The 25,445-nt window shown below is 41.2% G+C and overlaps 1 protein-coding gene across 3 annotated transcripts; it reads left to right on the top strand.

Annotated features, from left to right (window-relative positions):
* Positions 1–320: 320 nt before the first annotated feature.
* Positions 321–23,963, top strand: card14 (caspase recruitment domain family, member 14). Of its 3 annotated transcripts, XM_074627874.1 has the most exons (21): positions 321–622; positions 951–1,227; positions 1,638–1,775; positions 1,865–2,190; positions 5,310–5,468; positions 5,636–5,755; positions 7,283–7,408; positions 10,947–11,102; positions 11,191–11,328; positions 12,717–12,817; positions 13,388–13,443; positions 13,649–13,706; positions 15,209–15,425; positions 15,504–15,630; positions 18,294–18,534; positions 18,640–18,703; positions 18,794–18,920; positions 19,056–19,220; positions 20,513–20,631; positions 21,352–21,467; positions 22,938–23,963. In XM_074627874.1, exons 2-21 carry the CDS (start codon positions 1,014–1,016, stop codon positions 23,143–23,145), a joined length of 2,976 nt encoding a protein of 991 aa, XP_074483975.1. In that variant the 5' UTR covers positions 321–622; positions 951–1,013; the 3' UTR covers positions 23,146–23,963. The 3 variants fall into 3 exon arrangements, with proteins under 3 accessions (XP_074483975.1, XP_074483969.1, XP_074483982.1); XM_074627868.1 differs by having other exon boundaries at positions 321–1,227; XM_074627881.1 differs by having other exon boundaries at positions 322–1,227; positions 18,794–18,914.
* Positions 23,964–25,445: the final 1,482 nt, after the last annotated feature.

Genomic DNA, 25,445 nt, shown 5'->3' with positions numbered 1-25,445 from the left:
ATAAAAAAAATAAGACCTTTAAAAGATATGCTTTCAAACTGTTTTACTTTTTATTTGCATATTTCCTGTAGCTATTAGATTATCTACATCCTCCAAAGTCTTTGTGCCAGTAACGTTATATCATTTACAGTAGGCTGCTTTGTTAGCTTCCATTTGTTTGCATAAACCCTTTACAATACAGTAAACAGTAAGTTCACCCAACCAGGGCGGTAAGTTAGCTAACAGAGAAAGCCTATGACCTTGCTCTGACAACCCATGCCAGCTACGCCCCCTAACCTTATTTCCTTCTTACGGAGGACTTTGCTCTTCATAGCTCAGTGTTCCTGTCAGCGGTGGGGTATGTGTGTTTGCTTTACTGTGATTAGGAATTATTAAGGCGAACTCGCATGTGGTCTACCGTTTCTGTGTCAGTGAGAGGCTTTGTTCATTTACGCCATATGCTGTGGCTTGAGTCCGTTCAACAAACAAACCTGGCTCACTTATTGATAAAACGAGGCAGAGGTTTATGATGTGATTAGATATTGAATTAGCTGCAGAAAGCAAACACACGTTAGAAAGCCACCGAGTGTATGAATGGAAGAGACGTACTGTATGTGTGGCTCACTTGACTAATGTTTTTTTAGTGAGTATCTGAGATGTGATTGTGTGTAAGAGCCTGTGTTTCAGCTCTGTTTGCACTTCTGTGTGTTTGTGCCGACACTCATCGGGTCGGCCCCTTGCTGCGCTGCATCACAGAGGTCTTGTCTTACAGGTTTTCCTACACGCCCACACATAAACACACACACATGCTTTGACACAAACACCCACAGGGCGTGGAAAGCCTGGCTCTTTTAATAATGCTTTTCTGCTGCTTCCAGTAAGACTGCTGTTCTGTGTGCTCCCAGTAATGAAAAGTATTTGTGATAAGTGTCCTTGCAGCTAAGGGTGTGTGTTCCCTCCGTCTGCTGTAGCCGTGCCTATCGTCACAGCGGCAGGCAACCATCTCTCTCTTGAACACACGTAACGCACTCAGGATGGCAGGGGAGTGTGTTCCTGAGGGTCCAGACCTGGGAGAGATGGGCGAGGAGGAACTGTGGGAACTGATTAACGACAACCGCCACCGGATCTCCTTGGGGGTGCGTCCGTGCATCTTGATCCCGTACCTGAGGCAGGCCAGGGTGCTCACCGAGATGGACGAGGACGAGATCGTCTCCTGCCACAACCTCACCAACCGCAGCATGAGAACCAGTGAGATTTCTAACTTCTTGGATTTGAAACACAGTTAAAAGCCTGTCCGTGGTGTTATGGAGGACATAGTCTGCCTCAGTTTGTTCAGTTTGTTCAGTAGAGGACGAGTGGATTGTGCTTTGTCTTCTTTTACTGCACCTGATTTGTTAACACTGACTGTTGAGTGTATTGCCAAGAGACAGAGGACATTTCAGCCACACTACAGTGCTAAGAACAAATAGTTAGTAGTAAAACCAACATGTTATCCTGCCTGAAAGAGTTTAAGTGTATTGGCCTGCTTATTACTTATTTATTTTATTTTATTTTTGATTGTGATCATTGTAGAGAAATATTGTCAGCCTGCTAACAAGAAATGTATAGAGGAAACATGAAGTCAATGACAACATTACATTACCCTCTACCATTTCCAGGCTATATGCTGGATCTGCTGAGCACCCAGGGGAGGAATGGTGCTGTGGCGTTGCTGGAGAGCCTGATGATCCACTACCCCACCCTGTACACACAAGTCACAGGACGCAAACCCAGCACGGAGCCTTCCAGATTCAGTGGTCAGTGGCTTTAAGTGTTCATTTTTAAGGAAATATTTGTCTCTTTGTTTCTCTTGCTTTATGTCTGACTTGCATTGCTCTCCTCGCAGGCCTGATAAAGTACTCCGAGCTGACAGAGTATCTGGTCCGAGCAGTAACGGGGATGCAGAAGGAGCTCCAGGAGGCGCGTTGCGAGGCTAGCAAAAAAAGTGCACGCTGCGCCTCCCTGGAGTTGGAGATCAGGCAGATAATGGAGCTGGAGGAGAAGTCAACATGCCTTCAGTCTGAAAATGAACGCATGCGGAGGCTCATGTGCTCTTTGCAACATGATGTCACCAAGCTGAAGGACGAGAAGTGTGACTTGTACATGCGCTACACGGCAGCCATCGAGGAGAAATCAGCTGTGAACAAGCACCTCCATGACCTCAACCTGCAGGTCAGTTTCTCACCTTAAAAAGCTCAGAAATACATAGAAGGAGTTTCTCCTCCCTGAAACACAAAGCTGTGATCTCAGGGGAATGTCCTCAACATGTCAGGGTCAAAGAACTGAAATGTGAGCATTGGAGCTTGATGTAAATTTAGAAGCTTATGCCATGTATGCCTCGGTAGCCTCTGTGAACATGTTGTGGAAACAGTTGTATTGTGTCTTTTGGGTCTCTGGAGGAGCTTTGCCTGAGAAAGTCATTTTGGCTTGAGCTTAGAGATGGCATATCTTTAGCAGAAGGCCTAGTGTTACAGTACAAACTGGGGTTGTGGAGTTTGAACAATTTTTACCTGTCACCAGTGTCGGAAATGAACTTTTTGACTCACCGGCCAAGGGGACAGATAGATGAAAAAAATCCACTGGCCAAGCATATTTTTTACAGGTCAAAATAATAAATTGTCTTTTTCTGTCACATATGCATTTGTTTCAGTACATTTCATTACCTTAACAAGGTATTATGTTGAATACAAAACTAAGAGAACTTCAATCAATAATTCATTTGCATGTTTTTTTTTTTATTTTGATGTTAAAATGCAGCTAAGTTCAATTTAATTATATTTTTTATGTGTAAAAAGTAACCGTTGTCGTGAGGTCAGAGGCTGGCGGTATGTGCTATGAGTGTGTTTATGTTGTCAAAGTGACTTAATAACAACTGTGTGCTACACAAAACCTCATTTATCATCGCTGTTCCTTGTAACGTTAGCAGGGTATTTTTCTCTCAACTGGTCCCAAAATTCATTTTCATCCTCCCTGATCCTACTTTTTTCAGCCCCGGGACGACGGGACGTCCTTAAAGCTCGAGCCCTTAGAGGAGTTGTAGCATTTATTCACCGATAAATAGCCTAAACTGTACACACACTGCACCGCTACGTTCACAGCTGTAACGTTGTCACTTCATACTCTCCCTCTCTCTCTCACTCGTTGTCTGTGAGTCAAACTCCGACACAGAGAACAGAGGACAGAAGCAGCGTAAATGACACCAAAACGCAGTAGAGACTCTCAGTGTAACCAAGCTTATTCTTTTTCATTATATGACTATTTTGGTATGTTTGCCCACCAGTGTGGCGGATAGCCTTTCGAGATTTACTTGCCAAACGGTATATCTACTCGCATTTGGCGCTTGTCGGGTGTTCATTTTGGACCCTGCCTGTCACGGAGGGTCTCACAATAGATGCTATTGAGTTGCATTATGGGAAGTGTGCAGGATCCAGTGTTTTTGGAGCCAGGATCTCTCAGCCTGTGCTACATCTATTTTGACTGTTATTCTAATCATGTGGCTCAGTATGCAGTGATGAGTGCCGTAACCCCAGAGGTGATACTGAACGTGGAAGCTGATGTTTTGTGTCAGTCATGGTTGTAACATTTTGGATCTATACCACAGATGCATTTTACCTGAGTAACATTGTATCAGTGTATCAACCTTTTGTGCTGAATCCGTTATTTGATAAATCAATCAGTTGCAGTGGTTAGCATTGTCGCCTCACAGCAAGAGGGTCGCAGGTTTGAATCCGGCTTGAGGCCCTTCTGTGTGGAGTTTGCATGTTCTCCCCGTGTCAGCGTGGGTTCTCTCTGGGTTCTCCGGTTTCCTCCCACAGTCCAAAGACATGCAGGTTAGGTTCATTGTTGACTCTAAATGTCCCGTAGGTGTGAATGTGAGCGTGAATGGTTGTCTGTCTCTATGTGTCAGCCCTGTGATAGTCTGGAGACCTGTCCAGTCCAGGGTGTACCCCGCCTTCCCCCAATGTCAGCTGGGATCGGCTCCAACCCCCCCGCGACCCTGAATGGGATAAGCGGTTATGGATAATGGATGGATGAATTAGACTGAAAGACTGAATGGCACCTATAAAGTCTTGTATGGTTGGTTTGAACTAAGGTCCAATCATATTTAAGGGGTAATGGGGTGGCACCTGGGGTGGCCAATCACATTTCAGGGGTGGCCCCAAATGTGAGGATTTGCTGCTTTTCTCTTTTACTAGTGCAGTGCCCGTCTGGAACGGGCCGATTGCTTGGCCCCCAGACGTTCTGCTTGCAGCATTTGTCAAGAACCGCGGTATGGCTGCTTGTACCCGCCATATGTGAATTTGATTGGATGAGCAGTTCTTGAGATATACGAAGACAGTCATACATACATACACAGACAGACAGAGAATACCTCCTTTATAGTTAGATGATGCTGCTAAAGTGCAACCTATTGGCCAAATAGCACCAAATTTGTCATGGTCACTCAGACAGTATAAATACACACGTCCACCAAATGTGGTCTCATTAGCGCAAAAAAAAGCGGATTCAGGAGATATGCCATTTTTTGTAATATAAGCCCTGCCTGCAGCATTTTAGCTAACTTTGAGGGCCGGCTATAGCAAAACTGTTTGGAACATCAAAAATCCCAAAAAGTAACTTTTTACGGCTTGGTCCAGAGATGTTCTGTACCAAATTTGGTGATGATTGCTCAAAATGTGTAGACAAAAAATCAGATATGGACACAATTCAAAATGGTGGAAAATCAGTCCAGGGTAGATTCATCTGGACCTACAGAATCCCAGGAAAACAATTCCTTTTGTTTTTGTTTCTGAGAGTTACTTTTCCTAAGTTACAGGCCAAAATGTAAAGTTCATTGTTATAGCGCCACCATCTGGTCAAATCGCACCACATTCAACACTTCACTCCCTTGGATCTCCAGCAATACACCCGCCAAGAGTGATGTCAATCGGATGAGCGCTTCTCGAGATATGTGAAGGACATACAGACAAACAGACAGACAGAGAGAGATTCCTGGCTTTATAGTTAGATATAAATTGTGAATGGAATACCTTTGGGGTCTGTGGGACTGTCAGTGAGATAATACACATCATTTTAGGCCGTCATCTTGGGTTCTGGTAGCAGACATTTTATAGACTAAAATGTATTTATTACTGTTTGGTTGTGTAATGAACAACGAACTGCATAAAACTATGATGTATTGGCAAAAAAAGAGAGAGAAAGAGATACTAACCAATTCATTAAAAGAATTGGATAGTGGAAATAATCCTAGTTGCAGCCCCATTAGCATTGTTGTTCTTGTGTGCTGGCAGATGTATCAGCTGCAGACTGAGTTGCAGAAAGCACAACTGGAGAACGAGTTCCAGAAGCGGCACTCGCTCAGGTGTGCCTCTCCTGCTGCGACGCCGCAACTGCAAGAAGAAGTCAGGAGTCTGCGCTGCCAGCTGGTGAAGGCGGAAAAACTGGACCCGGTGAGAATAATCACTTCACTATTCTGTTATTCACTGATTCATTTGGATTCAATACTATAGTAACAGCTTTCACACGTAATCTCTAGACAGTGAAAGAGTCCATAGCCACTTGTGTCTTCATGTTCACATCTCATCTGCTGTCACTGACACTGTTGTGTCTCTGCCAGGCTCGTCAGGACATCCTGGCCCAGGACCTGGCTGAGGCCATAGACAGCCAGGTGGAGCTTGCAGAGCAGCTCAGGTGTTACAGAGAGGAGAACGAACAGCTGCTCAGAGAGAAGAAAGGGGTGTGTGTGTGTGTATTTCTGTGTCATCATGGATCATGGAATGTCATGCAAATTCAGCCAAATATCTACTGTATGATGAGCAGTGTCATTTTGATTATTCCACTGCTACACAGTACCATGACGTGCAAAAGTATGTCGATCCATGCTCTGACCCCATGACACACGTTGAGTGACATCCCCTCATTTGCATTATGAGGCAAAAATGCATAAAGAAATGTAAAAAGAACTGTATAAAGAAAAGAATACAGAAATAAACTAGAATGGCACTCAGAGAGTGCAGACCTCCACCAACGCATGACTTTAAAAACAGATTACAGCGGTACCATGGGCTGCCAGTCTGTGGTCAGCTTATTATTAACACGGTTTGTTTCCGTGTAACGTATCGGCGGATGCCTCTCTCATTCAGCAGCCTTGTTATGTCTGTATAACGCACACACATCCACACATGTATCTCTCTGCTCTCAGAAGGAGGCGAGGTCACGCGTCATCAACGCGTCATCAGTTACACTGCGCATGTGTTATACTCTGTGGTCTTAATGTTCTGGCTGATCGGAATCCGTAAAAACATTCCTGAATCCGGATCATGATCCGGATCGCCACCAAAATCGAATCGATTGTTCATTGTGCCACACCCCACCCTTCCAAAAAATTTCATTAAAATCCATTGCAGACTTTTGGAGTAATTCTGCTAACGAACAAACAGACAGACAGACAGACAAACCAACAAACCAACAAACCAAGAGACCAACGGCGGTGAAAACATAACCTCTTTCCTAGGCCTTCGGCCTTGGCGGAAGTAATAAGTTTGGGGAAATAAATAAGGTGTGAAGGGAAAATCGTGCATAAATAAATAAAAAAATAAAAAATAAACAAATAAATAAATAAATACACATATTTAAAGATAAATATAATATAAATAAAAAGTAGATGGAAAATAAATAAATAGATAAAACATAAATGCAAAAATAAATATAGAAATGTATTTTAAAATGAATAAGAATTAATACATACATAAATAGAAGGGAAAATTAAACAGAAGAGTAAATAAATAAGGAAATTAATACAAAGATAAATAAATAAAGAAGCAAATACAAAAATATCAATTTTGTCAATTTTTTTCATTAATTAATGGTTACATTTATTTTTAATATTATTTTTATTGCATTTAATGAAATATCTTTATTTATTTATTGAGTCATTTACTTATTTATTCATTTATTTTCAGGTTCTGTCCTCCATACATAAGGCTTTGGCCAGAGGAAAACTTCTAATTTAAGCTATTTTCTGAGTCTGTGTAATACTTAAAAAACATCTTGTAACATGAAAGCAAACAAACTGTAATAAGTATAAGTGAAGTGATAAGAAACTGTAAAATGTTAATACTATATACTGTATACCACCACTATCTATGTCAGAGAACACAGACGTTCCCGTGTGGCTTAGCAGCGCGTTGACTCGCTCATCCATAATATGTCCCTAAAACACTTGAGGCCACATTAGTGTAATGTGTGTGCATCTTGTGTTCAGCTCCTGGATCAGAACGAGTGCCTGAGCCTCCAGGTGCAACAGCTGACCCTGGACTGTAACACGCACCAGCAGAAGAGCACTGTGATCCACAACCAGATGAAAGAGCTGCAGGCAGAGAGAGCCCAAGTAAGGAACAGATAACAATCTCAAACCTTCTGGAAAATATTCATTCACTTTTCCGAGCAGTATTTTCTGTTTTTATGGCTCGCTTGGAACTGATCTTCCATCACATCATGTTGTTTGTTTTTCCTGTAGAAATGTCAAGCAGTCAGGTGTCAGCAGGGCTGTTGGGGGGGAGTATCCAATATCAGCCAGCTCACTTACTGTCTGTAACTCCCTGTTGTGTGCGTGGGCGTGTAGTTATTTATGTCTCTTTGACATGGGACATTTATTAGGCTCTCCTTTACTGGAAACACATTCTTTTTTGTACACAACTTACATAAGCATAGTGTTCTGCTGCATTACACCTGTCGATGATACGCAGTAATGGCTCATCTTAAAACCGGTTTCTTACTCGTCTTCTCAACATCACTGAGGCTCGTCCTCCGAGAGGAATGAAATGAATAATCTACCCACACACACACACTGACAACTGTCAGGTGGTCACGTAGCTATCAGCTGCTCTACTGGAGCTGTGCAGTAACCAACAACATGTTTCTGCGGTACCTAGACCAGGGGGAGACATTGATGACATTCTTCTCAGAGGCTTTTTACATTTATACACTTCAGTGATGGGAATTCCGTCTCTTTCTAGTGAGTCAGATCATTTGGCTCAGCTCACCAAGAAGAGCCGGCTCTTTCGGCTCCCAAACGGCTCTTCGTTTTACAACTTCTGCCTTTTATAGTCCAGACAAATTTAGCGCAGTTTTGAGCTTTGATTAGTATGTGTGCACATATATCACTTAAATTATGCAATATAATTATACTAAACCTTATAATTTCCTGAATACCATAATTTTACATGCTTCTTCGTTTCCGACTGTCACTCATCTAGTCTGCTATTCGCGCACCGCATTCCTCTCTGTCTTTCTCTCCTCCTCTCCCTCCTGCTCTGTACCTGTACTGCACCCCCGCCCTTCCCTCCCCTCCCTGCTTGATGGTATGATCCTTGTCTGATTGGTTGCACAGACGTCATTAACACAATATTCAGTCACAGTCAGTGTATGGAGTGCCCGTGGCGCAGAGAAGATCATCCTATCATTCTGCCTTGAATTAATTAAAAAGAAAATATCTCTCGGACGGGAGCCGGCTCTTTGAGCACACACACAACACATCACTAACACACTTGTTACTCTGTCACCGAAAGGTCTTAATACACGTTTCGATTTGTAGCCTTTCTTGTGATTGATTTCACATTTTTCCATTAGAAATATTTTTGTATAACATTTTTTTCTACGTATACAAAAACGCTTTAATAATATTTTCTCATATTTTTTTTTTCTCTTTTAAAATTGTAACTTTACTTGTTGGGGTGTGACATAGATGTCCTCCTCCTAATTAAATATGTTCAGAAAGCTCTAGCATTGATGACCAGGTGCAGGTGCTGATTACTGCCTCTACAAGAAATGCCTGTTTTTCTCTTTCACACCTGCCCGAGGAGGTTCTTGTAGATCGAAACGTTGCCATGAAAAGAGAAAAAGAGAAATAAACTTCTAGCCTAATTCGGCTCCAAATAAAAAGTTATATAGACCTAGCAGACCTCCTTTGTACCAGTTAAGTATTTTTTGTCTTGCTCTGGAGTATTTTTGCCTGGACGTGCACACACTTGGTTTCTCTTCAGTAACCAACAACACAAGAGGGTGACAATTGTTGACAGCTCCGGGGTGTAATTAGTGGATCATACTTGCTGTAAGATTTGTGTCACACAGGATCTGCATGTGACTGTGGGGTTGGAATACCTTGTGTTTCATGCTTCTCGCTCTTCATTTAAAAAAAAATAATAATAATAATTCTGAAAATTACAGTTCTTAACTGGAAAATCCTCCTAAATTTTAAAACAAGGCAACCAACACTTGAAATCCCCCATGTTGTATTCTATTCATCATGTTGTATTAAAGAATTAAGATACTGTATATGGGATACAGAGTTAAGATCAAGATAGTAGCTTTTAACACACCACTACCACTTTTCCTTACAAGATATACTATGCAGCAATTTTGCCTCAAATTGCATCATTACATTTTGGATGTCACGTATGAGGTTTTCTATCATGCATTATAAACAGTGAAAGGCATGCATGGTTGCTGCTCCAAGTTTCTATCATGTATTGTTCCTGAGTTGTTGTGTTCACAAGAATGTGTCAAAAGATAGAAGCCACAGACGCCACATTGACAACATCCTGCATACCACAGGCATGTCAGGCCTGTCTAGTTTTCTTCTGTGTTTCGCAAGACTGTGTTTTGTGTTAGAGTGAGTGCTCTGTCTCATGAAAAACTCACTTTTCCAGTGCTTGTGCACATACACTTGGGTATCTGGAGTGCCTACCAACCCACAAACTGTGAAATAAGACGACGTAGTCAATTTTTAGTGGGCTGCATATAGCGCCCACAGCTTGAGAACTACCTTTGCAAAGGTGCACCATATTTTTCTTCCAAACCAATCAGAGCAGACTGGGCTTTTTCGGGAGGGGGTCTTAAAGAGACAGGCGCTTAAATGGAGCGTTTCCGACAGATACAGGTATATTCAGACAGACAGGATGAGAAAAAATTGTTTTTTTTTTACATTAAAGCGTGTAAACGTGTTCTATTAGAAACCCAAAATACAAGTATGAACCTGAAAATGTGCATAATATGTCTCCTTTAAAGGTCCCACATCATGCTAATTTTCAGATTCATATTTGTATTTTGTGTTTCTACTAGAACATGTTTACATGCTGTAATGTTAAAAAAAACAACTTTATTTTCCTCATACTGTCAGCTTGAATATGCTTGTATTCACCCTCTGTCTTAAACGCTCCGTTTTAGTGCATTTTGACGGAATTGCAATGGAATTGCTTTGCTAGGCAACAGCTTGGGTCCATGTGTACTTCCTGTCAGCTGATGACATTCACATACACTGCAACCAGAAATAAACTGGGACACATTTAGAATGTTTACGTTTAAATCTGCGTAAAGGGTCTAAATATTGTATATTTGTGACATCACAAATGGACAGAAATCCTGACAGCTTGTTTCAAACGCAGAGTTTCTGAATACGGGCTGTGTGTATTTCCCTGTGGATTGAGCGTTTCGATACTTTCACAGTATTTATATAGGACTGAAGCCTGCTTTATAATAAAAAAAACATGAATATCTCACTTTTTTATAATATGGGACCTTTAATACTTCTTCATTTACTTTGGGGACAGAGCATTCTCCAGGGCAGCTCCCAAGCTCTGGAACTCACTCCCCAATCTCATCAGAGACTCCGATTCCCTCACCATATTCCAGTCCCGCCTCAAAACACATCTTTTCTCATCTGCTTACCCATATATATTTAACAATCCCTTACTGAGACATGTGCATAACCATGTTTTTAGTTACAGGTGGTTATCATGACGTTGTGATTTGGCTTAAACTCGGATTGTGTTTACCTGCGTGAATGAGAAGCAAGACGTGCATGTGCTCAGTCCTTTCTGTGTAAAATGAATATGTAAAGTAAATATGAGCGATTCCCGTGCTTCTAGGCGTACCTGTCACGAGACGAGGCCCAGGCCATGATCGCCCGGACCCTGGCTGAGAAGGACACCCTGAGGTGTCAGCTGGTGGAGCTCCAAGAGCAGGTCTTCAGTCTGCAGGCCAAGCGCAGCCCCAGAGAACAACAACAACGGCGGAGTTGTGATGTAATTTGTCACACAAGCACATATTAGCATACACATGAATACAACACATACAGAAATAATCATGTTAATCTCTGTGTTTTTGTTAAAGGAGACGGGGGTGGACTGGGGGAGCCCGAGTTCCAGCTTTGAAGAATCCCCACTACCCCCACCCAGAATGCCCACTAGACGTAGACTTTGCCGCATGGATGCAGTCAATCCCATGTCAAATAGTTCCTGTAATTTAGAGGTGAGTGTGTGTTCGTATGAGATCAGTCACAATTATGTAATTAGGGCTGGGTATTATAATTCTTTTTGGACAAGTATCAAGTATTTTATTTTCTAATTTCTTAAAGTTCTTGTACAGCTGCTTGTGTTAAAGTGGCAGTCCTGGTTGATTTGGCGACACCTTGTTTACTGGTAGTAACATGAAACGTGGTTTAATACTACAGGTCCCAGAATACTGGGGGCAGCAAAATAATCTATTGTTGTTTTTATAACAAAGACGGGCAATAATTGGCCTTTTTCCATCATTCTGTGAACAACTGTGAGCCTGATGCATCTCATTTCTCTGGGCCAGAGAGCTCCATTGTTTCCACCCTTGTTGCACTGTAATTTATTTTGAGTCAATCCCACAAATACCGTTGTTACTACTATATGCTTACCAAATGTGTGTGGTAATCCATGGCCTAAAATAGTCCCCCAACAAATACACTATTTAATCCTTTTTGAGTAACGATTGCGACAGTGCCCAGCTGTTTTATGAAATTAATAATTAGGCTTTTTCAAACTATACATTTTTGACCCAGTTTTATGTCTCCGCGCCGGCAACAGCCGTGGCCAGAGGCTTTATGTTTTTGGGTTGTTCGTCCGTCTGTACGTCCGTACTTTCGTGAATGCGATATCTCAGGAACGCCTTGAGGGAATTTCTTCAAATTTGGCAAAAATGTCCACCCTGACTCAGAGATGACCTGATTAGATTTTAGTGGGCAAAGGTCAAGGTCACTCTGACCTCACGTCCATCCCACTGTCATGACAGCGATATCTCAGGAACACCTGGAGGGAATTGTATTACATCTGGCACAGATATCCACTTGGACTTTGAGGATGAACTGATAGTCAAAGGTCACTGTGTACTCATAAAGCACGTTTTTATTTGTAGATTATTTGATAGTAGGTTGGAAACTATTGAGTGCTGGCATTGGTCTGTTTGTGGGATTTGTTGACAATAAGGACCAGTGTGTAAAAATTACGGGGATCTATTGGCAGAAATGGAATATAATATTAACTAGAATGGCACTCGGGAGCGCAGACCTCCGCCAAGGTGCCTGACTTTAAAAACAGATCACAGCTCCCAGCTGGTGGTACCGTGAGGTGGTCGGCTTATTATTAACACGGTGTGTTTCCGAAGTTGGACATATTTTGCATATATATATAGAGTATAGGCTCCCGCATTTTTTTTTTTTTTTTTCAAATAATAGCCAGGCCTAGATTTTATATCTGTCTCTAACAGTCAGTATATTTTTTTGGACTGATCATTTTACCTGATTTAAAAAAAAAAACTTGATTATTGTACTTTTTTCTACAGTAAATAATTAATAATTATGTGTCCATGTGTATCTGTATGTATGTGTCCAGTGTGAAGATGCTGTGCTAAATAGTGTCCGATCCCGAAACGCAGAGCCCCCCAGTCCAGAGTCTCTCCGCAGAAGGGAGGAAGCTCTTTATGCAGACAGCAGGTGTGTGTGTGTGTTTCATGTTCATCCACAGTATGTGTCACTGTGAGTTCATGCTCCATTAGATTAATAGTTCCAACTGACAAGGCTGTTGGCAGGACACCCACCAGGAAGGACAACTTGAAGGTGTCATTGACCCCTGCATTCCTTTCTGTTAACATGACGGCATCCAGCTTCAGGTGGATTATCGATTTACAGAAATGAGAGGGGCTTAACTAGGATCTAATGTTACCAAGAGTCAATTACAGATAGCATGAAAGCTGCAAGCAGACGGTGTTGGGAAACGTCTACGTTTTTGTACAGACTGACATTCCTCATTTCTTTTTCTACTCAAGAAAACTTTTGTATTCTCATGTTCAAAGTGCTGACAGAAGATTCATCTTTATCATTATGAGACTAAAATTAATCTTATCCACCACCAAACCAGTCTGCGGGTTGTACAATGGCAGTAAGCTCAGGATAGAGTACATAACTCAGCATTATCTGTACACGTTTGTTTGTGCAACAGAGTGACAGACAGAGAGAAATCTCATAGAGGTGTTCATGTTGCTGTTGTCTTCTTTTCTCTTGCAGCTCGGAAACAGTGGAGACTGAATCTCTCTTGGACGACTTTGTTTTTATCCCCAGTGGTATGTATAGAAAACTGTCTTTGTTTAAGTGTGTGTGTGTTTGTGTGGAGGGGGTTGGTGGGTTGGGGTTTGGCAGGACTTTCATTAGCTGTTGTTTAATGATGAACCCATGCCAGCGCTGTAAAGTGACACATTAACTCACACGCATTATTTCCGGGGAAACAACGCAATTGCCAAATCATTGAACAGCCTCTCTTTTGTTTAGAGGGGAGTGACAAGCAGACGCCCAGGCTTTCCTCTTCTAATGGCTCCAGCACTGATGGGTGAGACGATAAATAAGGAGTTTCATATTACTAAGCATTTATGTGCGTAACATCTGGTGGAATCTAGCGGTGAGATTGCAGATCGCAACCTCTCCCGTGTGCCAGCCGTGGCCGATGTGAAAATGTGAATAGAGCTGTTGTAAGAGTAACGTAGGTCAGAGGAGAATAGAAGTGTGTAGAGTGTGTGTATATGTGGGACGTGAGTAGTGAAGCAAGAGAGAGAGAGCGGCGGCAGCGAATGTGTGTGAGGAACAAGAGAGCTATGGTGGAGCAGAAGACGGAGTTAGTTTAGCTTTGAGAATATCAAGTGAATATACAGTGGAAGTTGCACTTGGACTCCGGCCCAAGCAGGAAAGGTTTGTCCGTTCTGTGCTACTGTGGCAGCCGGCTCCGTGGAGAGGACCCGCTCCCTATGTAGATATAAACGGCTCATTCTAACCATTCTTATTATCAGGTGATTATGAAAAACACACTGGACCTTTAAGGTAGTAGTAAATTTAACAGAGGGTAATAAAGGTATTGGAGATTAATAATCAATAACCAGTTAATTAAACACAACATACCCAGCTTTAACCCATGAACTTGCTTAGATTTAATAGTCAATTATGATATGAAATATACTTTAAGAGCTCATCTAGTGCATATAGCTGAAAGTGGGGAAGTGACTTTTTCCATGTTTTCTAGTCTAACCCAGCACACTGGGTTTGAAACATAGCCTGTATATAAGAAGTGGACGTAGTCTCCGTGAAGTCATCCCTTGGTTTGTGGACTGCCGTACGCAGAACGTACGTGCTAACTGGCCGTCGGCTGTCGTCTTTGCGATGTGTTCAAATGCAACCTGTTGGCCTAGACAAAGGCGACTAGAAGCGACGCAACAGACGGCCTTCATCACCGCTAGTTCTTTGATGTCTGCTTGGTGTGTCTAGGTCTTAAATGGGACCATAATTTACTAAATGAACATCATTCTGTATTGATTAAGACTTGAAACTAGTGATTGAGACCACAAACTCATGTTTACAATGTTTACTGAGGTAATAAATCAAGTGAGAAGTAGACTCATTTTCTCATAGACTTCTACACAATCAGACTTCTTTTAGCAACCAGAGGAGTCGCCCCCTGCTGGCTGTTAGAAAGAATGCAAGTTTAAGGCACTTCAGCGTTGGCTTCACTTCTCAGACCCGGAGGCTACGTCCACTTCTTTTATACTGTCTATGGTTTGAAATGAAACAATGACTGAGGTTCAAGTGCTGACTCTCACATTTTGCACCAATTTAGCTTCATTTCAAATCCGATGTGCTAAAGTACTGACCCACTAACTCCTAAAAATGTATCACTGTCCTACAACTTACAGACCATACTGGGTATAGCTGTTTATACTGTACAGTCTGAAAGGATTTTCTCTGTTCTCAGTGAGACATTTTTCTGTTCCATAAAAGGAAAATGTGATCCTTACAATAATCAAAATGTTTGATTTCCTCCTCCCCTCATTACTCTCTCACCAGCATGTCCAGAACCTCAGTCCCTCCCTTCCTGATGCGATCTCGTCAGAAAGCAATTCGCGTCAACGGCCGTGTTCTCAGCATCTCCCTCCAGGGGGAGGCGCTGCTCGGACAGCTGGCAGTGCTGGGGGGCAATAAGACCGGAGTGTTTGTGCACCAGGTGACAGAAGGGACTGCTGCCCATACTGTCGGCATCAGCCCCGGGGCACAGATAGTGGAGGTGGGTTTAATGGCGTTTCTGAACTCTAATCATTCTTCCTACTGTGAAGGTGTTTCTCATAATGCTGTTGTTCTGCAGGTGAAGTACGAGCAGAACCAGAAGGCTCTGAGGATGGTGCTGGAAGATTCCACTCTAGAGGAAGCTATGTGGGCTCTTGGCCAGGTCACAGGGCTCTGTCACCTCTCCCTCCGGCCCAGGCAAGATGGTATGTCCCACAGCATGTACATAAAACACTTTGAGCCTCTTGTAACCAAGCTGGTAGGTCTCATCATAAATCATAAATACATTTTACTGAAAATGTTGCATCCCACTCTAAAACATATCTCCATTCTTGAGTTCCAAAATAATTCATATCAGACATTTCCCATGACTTTACACGACCCAAGACTTTCTTCATCTTCTCAACAAATGCCACTCTATTTTCTATAAGCAGAATTAACTTAATGCCTAACTCCGGTACAGTGGCATTGGGATCATTTGTGTTCATACTGTAATTCCAGGATCATGAAATTAAATAACATACTAATGGAAAAAAACAGCAACAAAGGAATGCATTACTACAGTTTTTATTTTCAGAAAGAAAACAATCTTTTGCACACAAACATATGTAAACACACACACACACACACACACGCACACACACGCATGCAAGAGCAAAGACATAAGGCAGGACTGTTTGTAACAAATCACAGTGACTGGGATTAGCTGGAAATTAAAGTTTATGGCTTCAGCTGTTATGAGGCCTCCAGGAAGCAGATTGTTTCTCTTGAGAGTAAAGGGATGGCCGGCTGTCACATGAGGAAACTGAGAATGTACCTGTGCCTTGACTGAAATAGCAACAGGATATATTGTTGATTAACCCGCTGTATTTATGAGGGTGTCTTTGTTTTGCATCACTCAAAGAATTCAACATTCTTCGAAGACTAGTTATTGAGACAAAGTAATTTGATAGCTTCATAAAACAGTTTTGAAGTATCCAAGGGCATCACATAAGACACAGCACAGAACAGTGTCAAAAGCACAAAACCTTGTGCCTGACTGGGGACATTTTTGTCTTTTTAAGGTCAAATTTTTTTTATCATTTCAACATCCAGCCACTTAATGTCACATTCTCCCTCCCCCATTCCATCGCATTTACATCACAACAAGTCGTTGCCAGACACTTACGGTCAGTCTCAGCCATGTATCCCTTTTTTCCACATTAACTGACGACCCGGAGATACCAAGCGATACCAACGTCATTTTAGTATTGGCTCACAAGCCTTGTTAGCAGTGGAAACCAAACGTCAGATATCTTCCAGAGATACACAAAACATTCATTTTGGACCCGCCAAAATAAAAAATAAAAAATTAATTCACAATCATGATATTTTTTTCAGGAAAAGCCATAAAGGCTCTGTAGATGTACTCTTTTTTATTTTTTTATTTTTGCTTTATAAAAACGTTAACAATAAGACCTTTAATGCATATGGCATACATTTTGGCAAGGGTGTGAGTTCTTATTTTTAATTTTTAAGTTCAACCTCAGCTTCTAAAATAAGTCTATAATAAACTGTGTAGCAAAAATACAGACACTCAGATCCTTAATGAAACAAATGTCCCCATTGAAACCCATTAAAACCAACATTTTTGATCCCACGACCATTACAGCCTAAAACCATTAATTCTATTATAACGGTTCTTCAATCTAGAGCTCTGGATTCAACATTGTAGTTTTAATATTTTCCACCAGATTGAGCCATTTTCTCCGGTGGAAAATGCATGTTATTTTCCTGGTTTCTACAAAGAAACATATAAAAGAAGGAAGGGTCATTAGGTCACTGAACTCACATTGATGCCAAGCAGGTAGTATTCTACATGTATTTGATTGTAATAGAGCATCTTTGTTATCAATAACTAACCAACCATCAAACTGTTAATGACATTTAATAACAATGAGGAAGGCTAACGTTAGCCAGCTCTCTCGACAATGTTTCCTATTAATGTCAGGAGGTGTCGCTAATCGCCAAATTGTATATGCCTCTATAAATCTGGACCTTTACAGCGGTACTTGGAAAATTAGAGTCACGATGACGTAATGACAGTTCCTTGGTTTCCACTAGGGTTATTGCTGCTGTATAGAGTGCTAGTCAGCTCTTTCGGTTCCCTCGTCTGGAAGTCAATGGGTTTTTAGTTAGATGTCTGAAATAAGGTCTGTGGTTAACACAAGCTGAAGAGATTTTAACGTTTTGTTCTACGATATAAAATTCATCAATAAATACCCCACACCTGAATTTTGAAGCTTTTACATGTCCTAAAAAAGGCGGTTGCTAACGAGTGGCTAAAAGAGACTACTAAACATCATCACGCCGACTCGTCCTCCTTTACAGCCTCGTTGTGTATACTCACGCTCATGCCACCGCGGTGTAGTTGGTTTATAGCCTAACGTTAGCTTTTTACTTCTGCCGATTGCATTCACACTTCAAAAATTATAAAAGCTGAACAAAACGTGTAAGTATCATCAATATTTGTTTGCCACAGAGTTGATTTTCTGCAATAATCCAAAAGCCAATGGAACAATCCCATTGGCTTTTTGTTGAGGGAACCAGGGCGATGCTAACTTCCTGGATGGCCTTTAGAAATACGTCATCCCTGGAGCACTCTGTTATGGAGCACTGCAGTATTTGATGCAATGCATCAAAATCAATGTTGTTGTTAATCATTTATATATCCCAGACTGTGAGAAAATAGTAGTCACAGCATGGTGACTAGACCGGAAGTCACGGTGGACAGCAAGTGAAGACTTGAGAGATTACATCATATGTAAATAATGCATAAGACACAAACATACAGTGGCTTTAGTTAAAGTCTCTTCCTCGGCCTGTTCAGACTACGAGGCGTTGCTGCAGCAGCTGCAGAGCAGCGAGACGTCATCCGGAGACTCCTTCTATGTACGTGTCAACATGTCTCTCCCTGCTGGCCCCAACGGAACCCTGGCCGTGTCCTGCAACGACATCCTTCACGTAACCAACACGCGACCCGCTGGCGCCGAGGACTCGTGGCGCGCCAGCCAAGTTCACCCCTGTCGGCTGCTGGACCTCCAGAGTGGAAACGTACCCAACTATTACAGGTTGGTACACTGATGAGGAATGTACCAACTACCAATTATACTATACTATACTCACCACTCACAGTGCTTTAAACTGGAAATTTGAATGATTTTCTGATGGCACAGGGCACAGCGACTTCTGATTCATGCAATTGAAGACTTAAGCTTTCAAACAAAGAAGTCTCAAAAGGTAAGAATAATCTAAAGTACTGCCACCCAGTGTTCCCATCCTAAATGTCACAGTGTGCTTACTCCTGGGAATATTCCTCTCTCTCACCAGGTTGGGCGTCTGGTGGCCCAGAATAAGCAGAAGGCAGTGAGGATTGTCGGCACCGTGCGCCAGGGCAGGAACCCACTGTGGGTCAGCGTGGAGGATGAAAAGACCAAGAGTGCAGAACCAGGTACAGGTACAGGTCGCCTGCAGCAGCACAGTCACAGTACAATATCTCGCTTTATTGCTTCTTCAATCTGCTGATTGATGAATATTTTGAATGATTTTTTTATGGAAACATTTCTCACAGTGTATATTATTTCCCATACAGGTGATACATCTGCACCCAAAAGTTGTCTAACCCTGATGCCCTACAGCCTGGTCACCCCCCACTTCCCACCCGTATGCAGGCCTGTCCTGCTGCTGCCCACCATCCTGGGACACATCCTGGACAAGAAGCTGGCAGACTGGCAGGGCTTCCAGCTCTGTGAGGCTGGTAAGAAATACAGTGTTGTTATTATATGCTGAAATGAAACCCTGTGCAATCATATTTCATAATCTGTTTCCGCTGGAGCGTATGCCATTGAAGACAAATCTTTAGATACAGAGGAATGAAGCACTTTGCTGTGCTGACAGATAGCTCTGTTTGACTTGACAGATCACGTTTACCTGTTGCTGCAAACCAGGAAGGAAATAAACTTTGTGAATAAATAGTAATAAAAATGACAGAGGCTATAAAGACAATACATGTTTGCCAGTTTTTCCTGCAATGATAAGGTAAAATGAGTTTGATGATGTCGGATGTAGGAAGATTACAAGGACTACTGTATTTAAGAGAACAAAAAGACACGACATGCAGTAGAAAATTATAAATGTTTCAGATAATGTACCAAATGAATTAAAGATAATGCCACTACTGAAGATAAAGATGCCATATCTTCATATAGAGTTTGAAATATATTGATGAAAATATTAGGGCTGTCAGAGTTAGCGCGTTAACAACGTTTTAACACCACTAATTTCTTTAACGCAACTTGCGATTTTTAGGTTGTAGTGGGCTCAGCTTTAAAGCTAGAGTGAAGATACTGGTATCATATGAAATTAGAAACCTAAAAAATCCATCGGTACCAACCATGTCATACTAGCTTGTTGAAGGAGGTTAAATAACGCTCCAAACTTATGCTAAATTTTGGCGAGGAAAAAATGGCATGGCCATTTTCAAAGGGGTCCCTTGACCTCTGACCTCCAGATATGTGAATGTAAATGGGTTCTATAGGTACCCACGAGTCTCCCCTTTACAGACATGCCCACTTTATGATAATCACATGCAGTTTGGGGCAAGTCATAGTCAAGTCAGCACACTGACACACTGACAGCTGTTGTTGCCTGTTGGGCTGCAGTTTGCCATGTAATGATTGGAGCATATTTTTTATGCTAAATGCAGTACCTGTGAGAGTTTCTGGACAATATCTGTCATTGTTTTGTGTTGTTAATTGATTTCCAATAATAAATATATACATACATTTGCATAAAGCAGCATATATGCCCACTCCCATGTTGATAAGAGTATTAAATACTTGACAAATCTCCCTTTAAGGTTCATTTTGAACAGATGAAAAAAATCACAATTAACTCTGGACAATCATGCGATTAATCACGATTAAATATTTTAATCAACTGACAGCCCTAGAATATATACATAATTCTTTCATGAACGTATATGACTTCACATATACAGTATCATGAGTTCATGTCTCACCTGTCTGGTTCTCCCTCTCTGCTGTACAGAGGTGCTGAGCTCCAGCGAGCATGCAGCCCGGCTGCAGAGGTCCGAGATCCTGGAGGAGTGTGAGCAGGGAAGAAGCTGCTGCTACACCCTGCAGGGTGTCGAGAAAGTCATGAAGAAGGTCAGAACATTCAACACAAAAACTGATCTTATATAAAGATACTTTCATTGGAGGCTGGTAGCTCAAAAAGCAAAGAATGAGACGGCTGTAAAGTTAGTTTAAATTTAATGAAAATGTGAAAAAATATATCAAAATATTTTTATTCTATGGATAACAGTGTTAGATGGTTGGTTGTTTCACAACATTAGTCCACACTTCTACACACATCAGATGGGTTGGTTGTAACTCAGTATTCTGCCTGTGTATGTGGGAGACATTAGACTATTGGAGCTCATTTATCCTGAGTGTTTTAGCCCCCTTTCCAACTTAAACAATCTTTTGGAAATGAACACTGCTGTATCACATTTTAAGATATGATGTAACAATTGATAATGTGAAATGCAGTAGAATTATGACTGAAAAAGTGTCAGATTGAAGTGATCATATAAACTGCTTCACCATACAATTTTTCATTATTTGTTTCATCATCATTGCACTAATCAACTGTTCAAAAATACACCATCTGCCTTTGGCTGCAGATTTGTGGTGCTGTGTGTTCACATCATGAGTATATATATGATATTTGTTTTTCCTTTCATGTAAAGTTATATCATGCTACCACTTTAAAAGTATGTGCTCGTAGAAAACGGTGCAAATTAAAAACAAAGATTTTTATTTTAAACATCTTCTCAGATTATGCATTTAACCCATATTGCATGTATTCTTCTCCTCATCCTACAGGGGATTCACTGTGTGCTGCCGTTGGGGCTGGACTGCGTGCGCCGGCTGCACCGGGCCGAGATCTTCCCTATTATCATCTTCATCGGCCAGTCTGCACGTAGTGCTCGGAAACTGAGGTAAACCCTCCTCCTTCTTCTTCATACACATGCTGACAGAGCTCACCTCGTTGCTCGTGACTCTGATAATCATCATAAGCACGGAGATGGTTACTTGGGGTGAACCTTGATGACCTCACTGATATCTGTCATAGCTTCCATGTTCTAGAGATGGATACATGTTGTTCTTAAATTGACGTTCCTCATAGAAGTCCCAAAATAGTTACTGACATACAGTTAGAGGGAGAGTAAAAATCATACAACAAAAACAGTGCACCCGGTTCGACTGTTATCAGGCCATCAAATAGGCGTTATCAGTTGCCTACAGTAAATGGCGGTCGGCACAACCCCAGTTTGGAGAAACAGACAGGAGTACCAGCACGGGAGCAAAGCAGTGTACTGCTATGGATGGGGGCAACAGCAAAACAGATTTTAGCCACCTAAATAAATCAATATCAGTGTACGCTATATTTAGAATATTTTCACCGCTTTACCTCGCCGCCAGACAGCCCTTTCCGACGGGGAACTGAAGCCGTTATATCCATCTATGCTCTCCTCAAAGCCACCAGACTCCGTTGACAAAAACAGTCATTTTTACCTCGCAGAACACGGGAGTTGCTGGTCTACCGCTGCCTTGATTGGTTAGTTTGTGTTATTGTGTGACTTTGGTGTTTTAAAGGTTTTAGGTCGGACTCACCAAAGTCCCACAATGACAAACAAATAACACAAACAGCAACTCTCGTGTTCTGCGAGGTAAAATTACTGTTTTTGTCAATGGAGTCTGGTGGCTTTGAAGAGAGCGATATAACAGCTTCAGTTCCCCGTCGGAAAGGGCTGTGACGGTGAGGTAAAGAGGTGAAAATATTCTAAATATGGCTTACACTGAAACTGATATCCATTTTTTTAGGTGGGCCTTTCTTTTGGGTGGCTAAAATATCTGCTTTTGAATGTTCTGTTACATATTGTCATATACTGTAATCTTACGTTTCCCTGAATAATGTTCAACCCCCTCAACAAACAGGCTTAAACTTCTCGTGACCTGCCTTGTGTTGTATTGTTAAGCAATAGCATGAGAACAGCAAGACATTCAGTTTTTCCACTGAAGCAAGAAAATAAAGAAAACAAAGTTATGTCGTCCTGTGGCTGCGATATGATCTGAACTATTGATGCAGCTATCACTGGAAAAACTGGTATCTCTGCTATTCTATGGGGATTTCCCCCTGTTGACAATTCAAACTAGGTCTAGAGCAAAACCTGTTCCCTCTGATTCTGAAGGACTGACATCACAACCTGACGTTCCATGTTGATGTTTTAGAGAAAGGAATAACTTTATTACGTCAAACTCAATTGTAGCTGTAAAGAAATATACTGATATGATGTCACATTGTCTACATTTGGACAGTTATGAACAAAAATCCAACAAAAAATGGATCCAAAAATGATCTTTACTTTATCTTTATTTATTTCGTTCATCCTCTCCAACACTTCCAGGTCCAAGTTGCAGCGCAACAGCCAGTCGGAGGAGCGTCTGTTGGCGTGTTCGAGGAGCGAGGAGACACTGCTGGACAAGCTGCCGTGTCTGTATCACAGCGTGGCTCCGGACTCGTGGTGTGACCAGGCCTCGCTGCTGACCAGCCTGCGCACCATCATCTGGGAGGAGCAGCAGAAGATCGTCTGGGTGGAGCCGGACCTTCGATAGAACAGAGGATAGAGCTGAAAAATATCTTAGAAAAAATATTCAAATAATAGGAATTTCTCAAGGGGCTTTTCGTTAACATGATGTTGAGAATATATTTAGCTTTACAATAAATTTGTAAACATGAGTATGTATCTATGATACTTATGAGTAAAAGGACTCTCATAAAGTGCTATATACTGTACTTTTAAAGTGTATGAATCATTATTTACTGTGAACATTTTCTGCTTTGTGTCGCCCCCCTTTTTGAGGCGTTTGTTTAAAGCAACCACTGGTGTGAGGTGTCTACTAAAAACATCATTCAAACATACTGTAATGTCTTGTATGTACTGTATCTCTACAATATGTTGTAGGTCATTTCCCACTATGGGGGATTTTCTGTTAATGCTCTGGATCTGTCAGCTCTTGTGCTTAATCAGAATGCTACAGTCTATGGTCATTTGGATGTTTTATTTCAATTACTGTAGTAGGACACAGGATTGTTATTAGCAGGAAAAGAAGATGAATTGTCGTGGAGTCTACATCCCGAGAGATCTGTATCCTGTGTGTCAGGTTCATGACTGGGATGTTGCTGCAGTTATTCTTTTAAGGAGATCCTCTCTTTTTCCTTCTCTTCTTCTCCTCTCTGGTTCTCCTCTCTGGTGCCGCCCAGCACCCATACACATGATGACTTTTACTGTCAGCTTTTCACAAACTGTTCATGCCGTCCCTCTGAATTTCTGTAGAAGTTTTGTTGGCAGATTCTGTAATGGTTTGTTTTATTTTATCATTTTGTTTCCAATGTGTATCACTGTACACATTAATAAAAAAAATTAGCAATATTCAATAGTTTATCTTCATTCAAGTGAATTCAACTTCAAATTTCTAGTTTTTATTTTAATTTCAGGTCTTACAGACATGACTTTGTCTGGTTAGACTTAATAATGAAAACAATACTAACCGCAATGAAGGTTAGTATCAAACTTAGTCACTACCACCGTGTACTTTTATCATAATTGATCGAAGTCAATGGCAGCAGCCTCACAAATTGTCTTTTTACTGACTGGTTCAGGAGGGATTCCAGCAGCAGCAGTCATTTATATGTCAAATGAAGAAGTGACTCTTGAAACAGAAAATGATTGACTGCAACATAGAACAGTAAACAATTGTTCATTATTCAGAATATAATTATTGTATTAATCTTAATATAATATAATATAATTAAATTCAGTTAACTGAAATCAGTTGGTTTAACATTTCACAACTCATCAGATACTTTTGAAAAAAATAAAATAATATATATATATATATATATATATATATATATATACGTATATTCAAGTTGTGTTCAGCTAACTTACATTTTTAGGGCAGCAGGAAAACGTGTGTTATGCTCTTAAATTAAACCAGCTGAAAATGTTTTGTGCTTTCAAACTAGAAACTAGAAAATGTGCAGTAAGTTGAAGGCAGTAGAAGTTGATAAGTTCGATAAATCCAAAAGTATAAAGCCTCCAAAAGTGTTTCACTCTGGGTGAATCTGTCAAAGGATTAATAATGGTGTTTTTTTCTATTCTCAAAATATCTCATGTTGGACTCAGTTTAGACTTTAACAAGGAGAGACAACACTTCATGAGACATCCTGTAATGTCAGGTGCATCACCAAAACAAATATTTGATACTTTCATTATTAACATTAATATAGGGGAGAATCAGGAAAAATCTGACAAAGTACATACAGTATATGTCAATTTAAGGAATAACATACATGTTAGTGCAAATTTGATATGGTGAGTTTGTGTGCTTGTTCTAAAGAGGCATATTAAGCAGGCCTGTAGAAACACACAACATTGTATGAATTAGGTAAATTTAGTGTTTGATTTAGGACAAGATTCTTAACAGGACATGAGAACATGTTTGTGTTGAACAATGTGACACCTGTCATTGTTGGCTGAATAGGAACTCCAAAAAAGGCATGACCCGCCCTACTCTGCCTCTGATTGGCTTACCCTGATTATCTTTACCCTAACCCGGACCAACCCCACTCCTCATGCCTAAGCCTAACCAGCCAACCCAGCCCAGTGCCCAACCAACGAAGGCAACGAGTACGAGCGAATCAGAAGCAGAGTAGGGCGGGTCATAATTTAGCCATCTAAAAGAAGATGGCCCCCAGCCTTCAATAACCTCAGTAAACAGACCTACAGGCCTAGTACAGGCCTAGAGCTAGTTCTGTACCTCCACAATCTTTCATCTTCATCATTTAACTGCTTCTTTTACTGAAAAAAGTCAAGTCTTCATATATTTTCCATTGAAACATATTTTCTGAA

This window comes from Sebastes fasciatus, chromosome 3 (assembly GCF_043250625.1).
Source record: "Sebastes fasciatus isolate fSebFas1 chromosome 3, fSebFas1.pri, whole genome shotgun sequence".
NCBI classification, from domain to species: Eukaryota; Metazoa; Chordata; class Actinopteri; order Perciformes; family Sebastidae; genus Sebastes; species Sebastes fasciatus.
This window is presented reverse-complemented; position numbering and strand designations above follow the sequence as displayed.

Coding starts and splice junctions, on each gene's coding strand:
- card14 (XM_074627874.1), top strand. CDS start 1,014: ATGGCAGGGGAGTGTGTTCCTGAGGGTCCAGACCTGGGAGAGATGGGC. Junction 5,469..5,635: donor AGGCGGAAAAACTGGACCCG/GTGAGAATAATC, acceptor TGTCTCTGCCAG/GCTCGTCAGGACATCCTGGC. Junction 11,103..11,190: donor AACAACGGCGGAGTTGTGAT/GTAATTTGTCAC, acceptor TTTTTGTTAAAG/GAGACGGGGGTGGACTGGGG.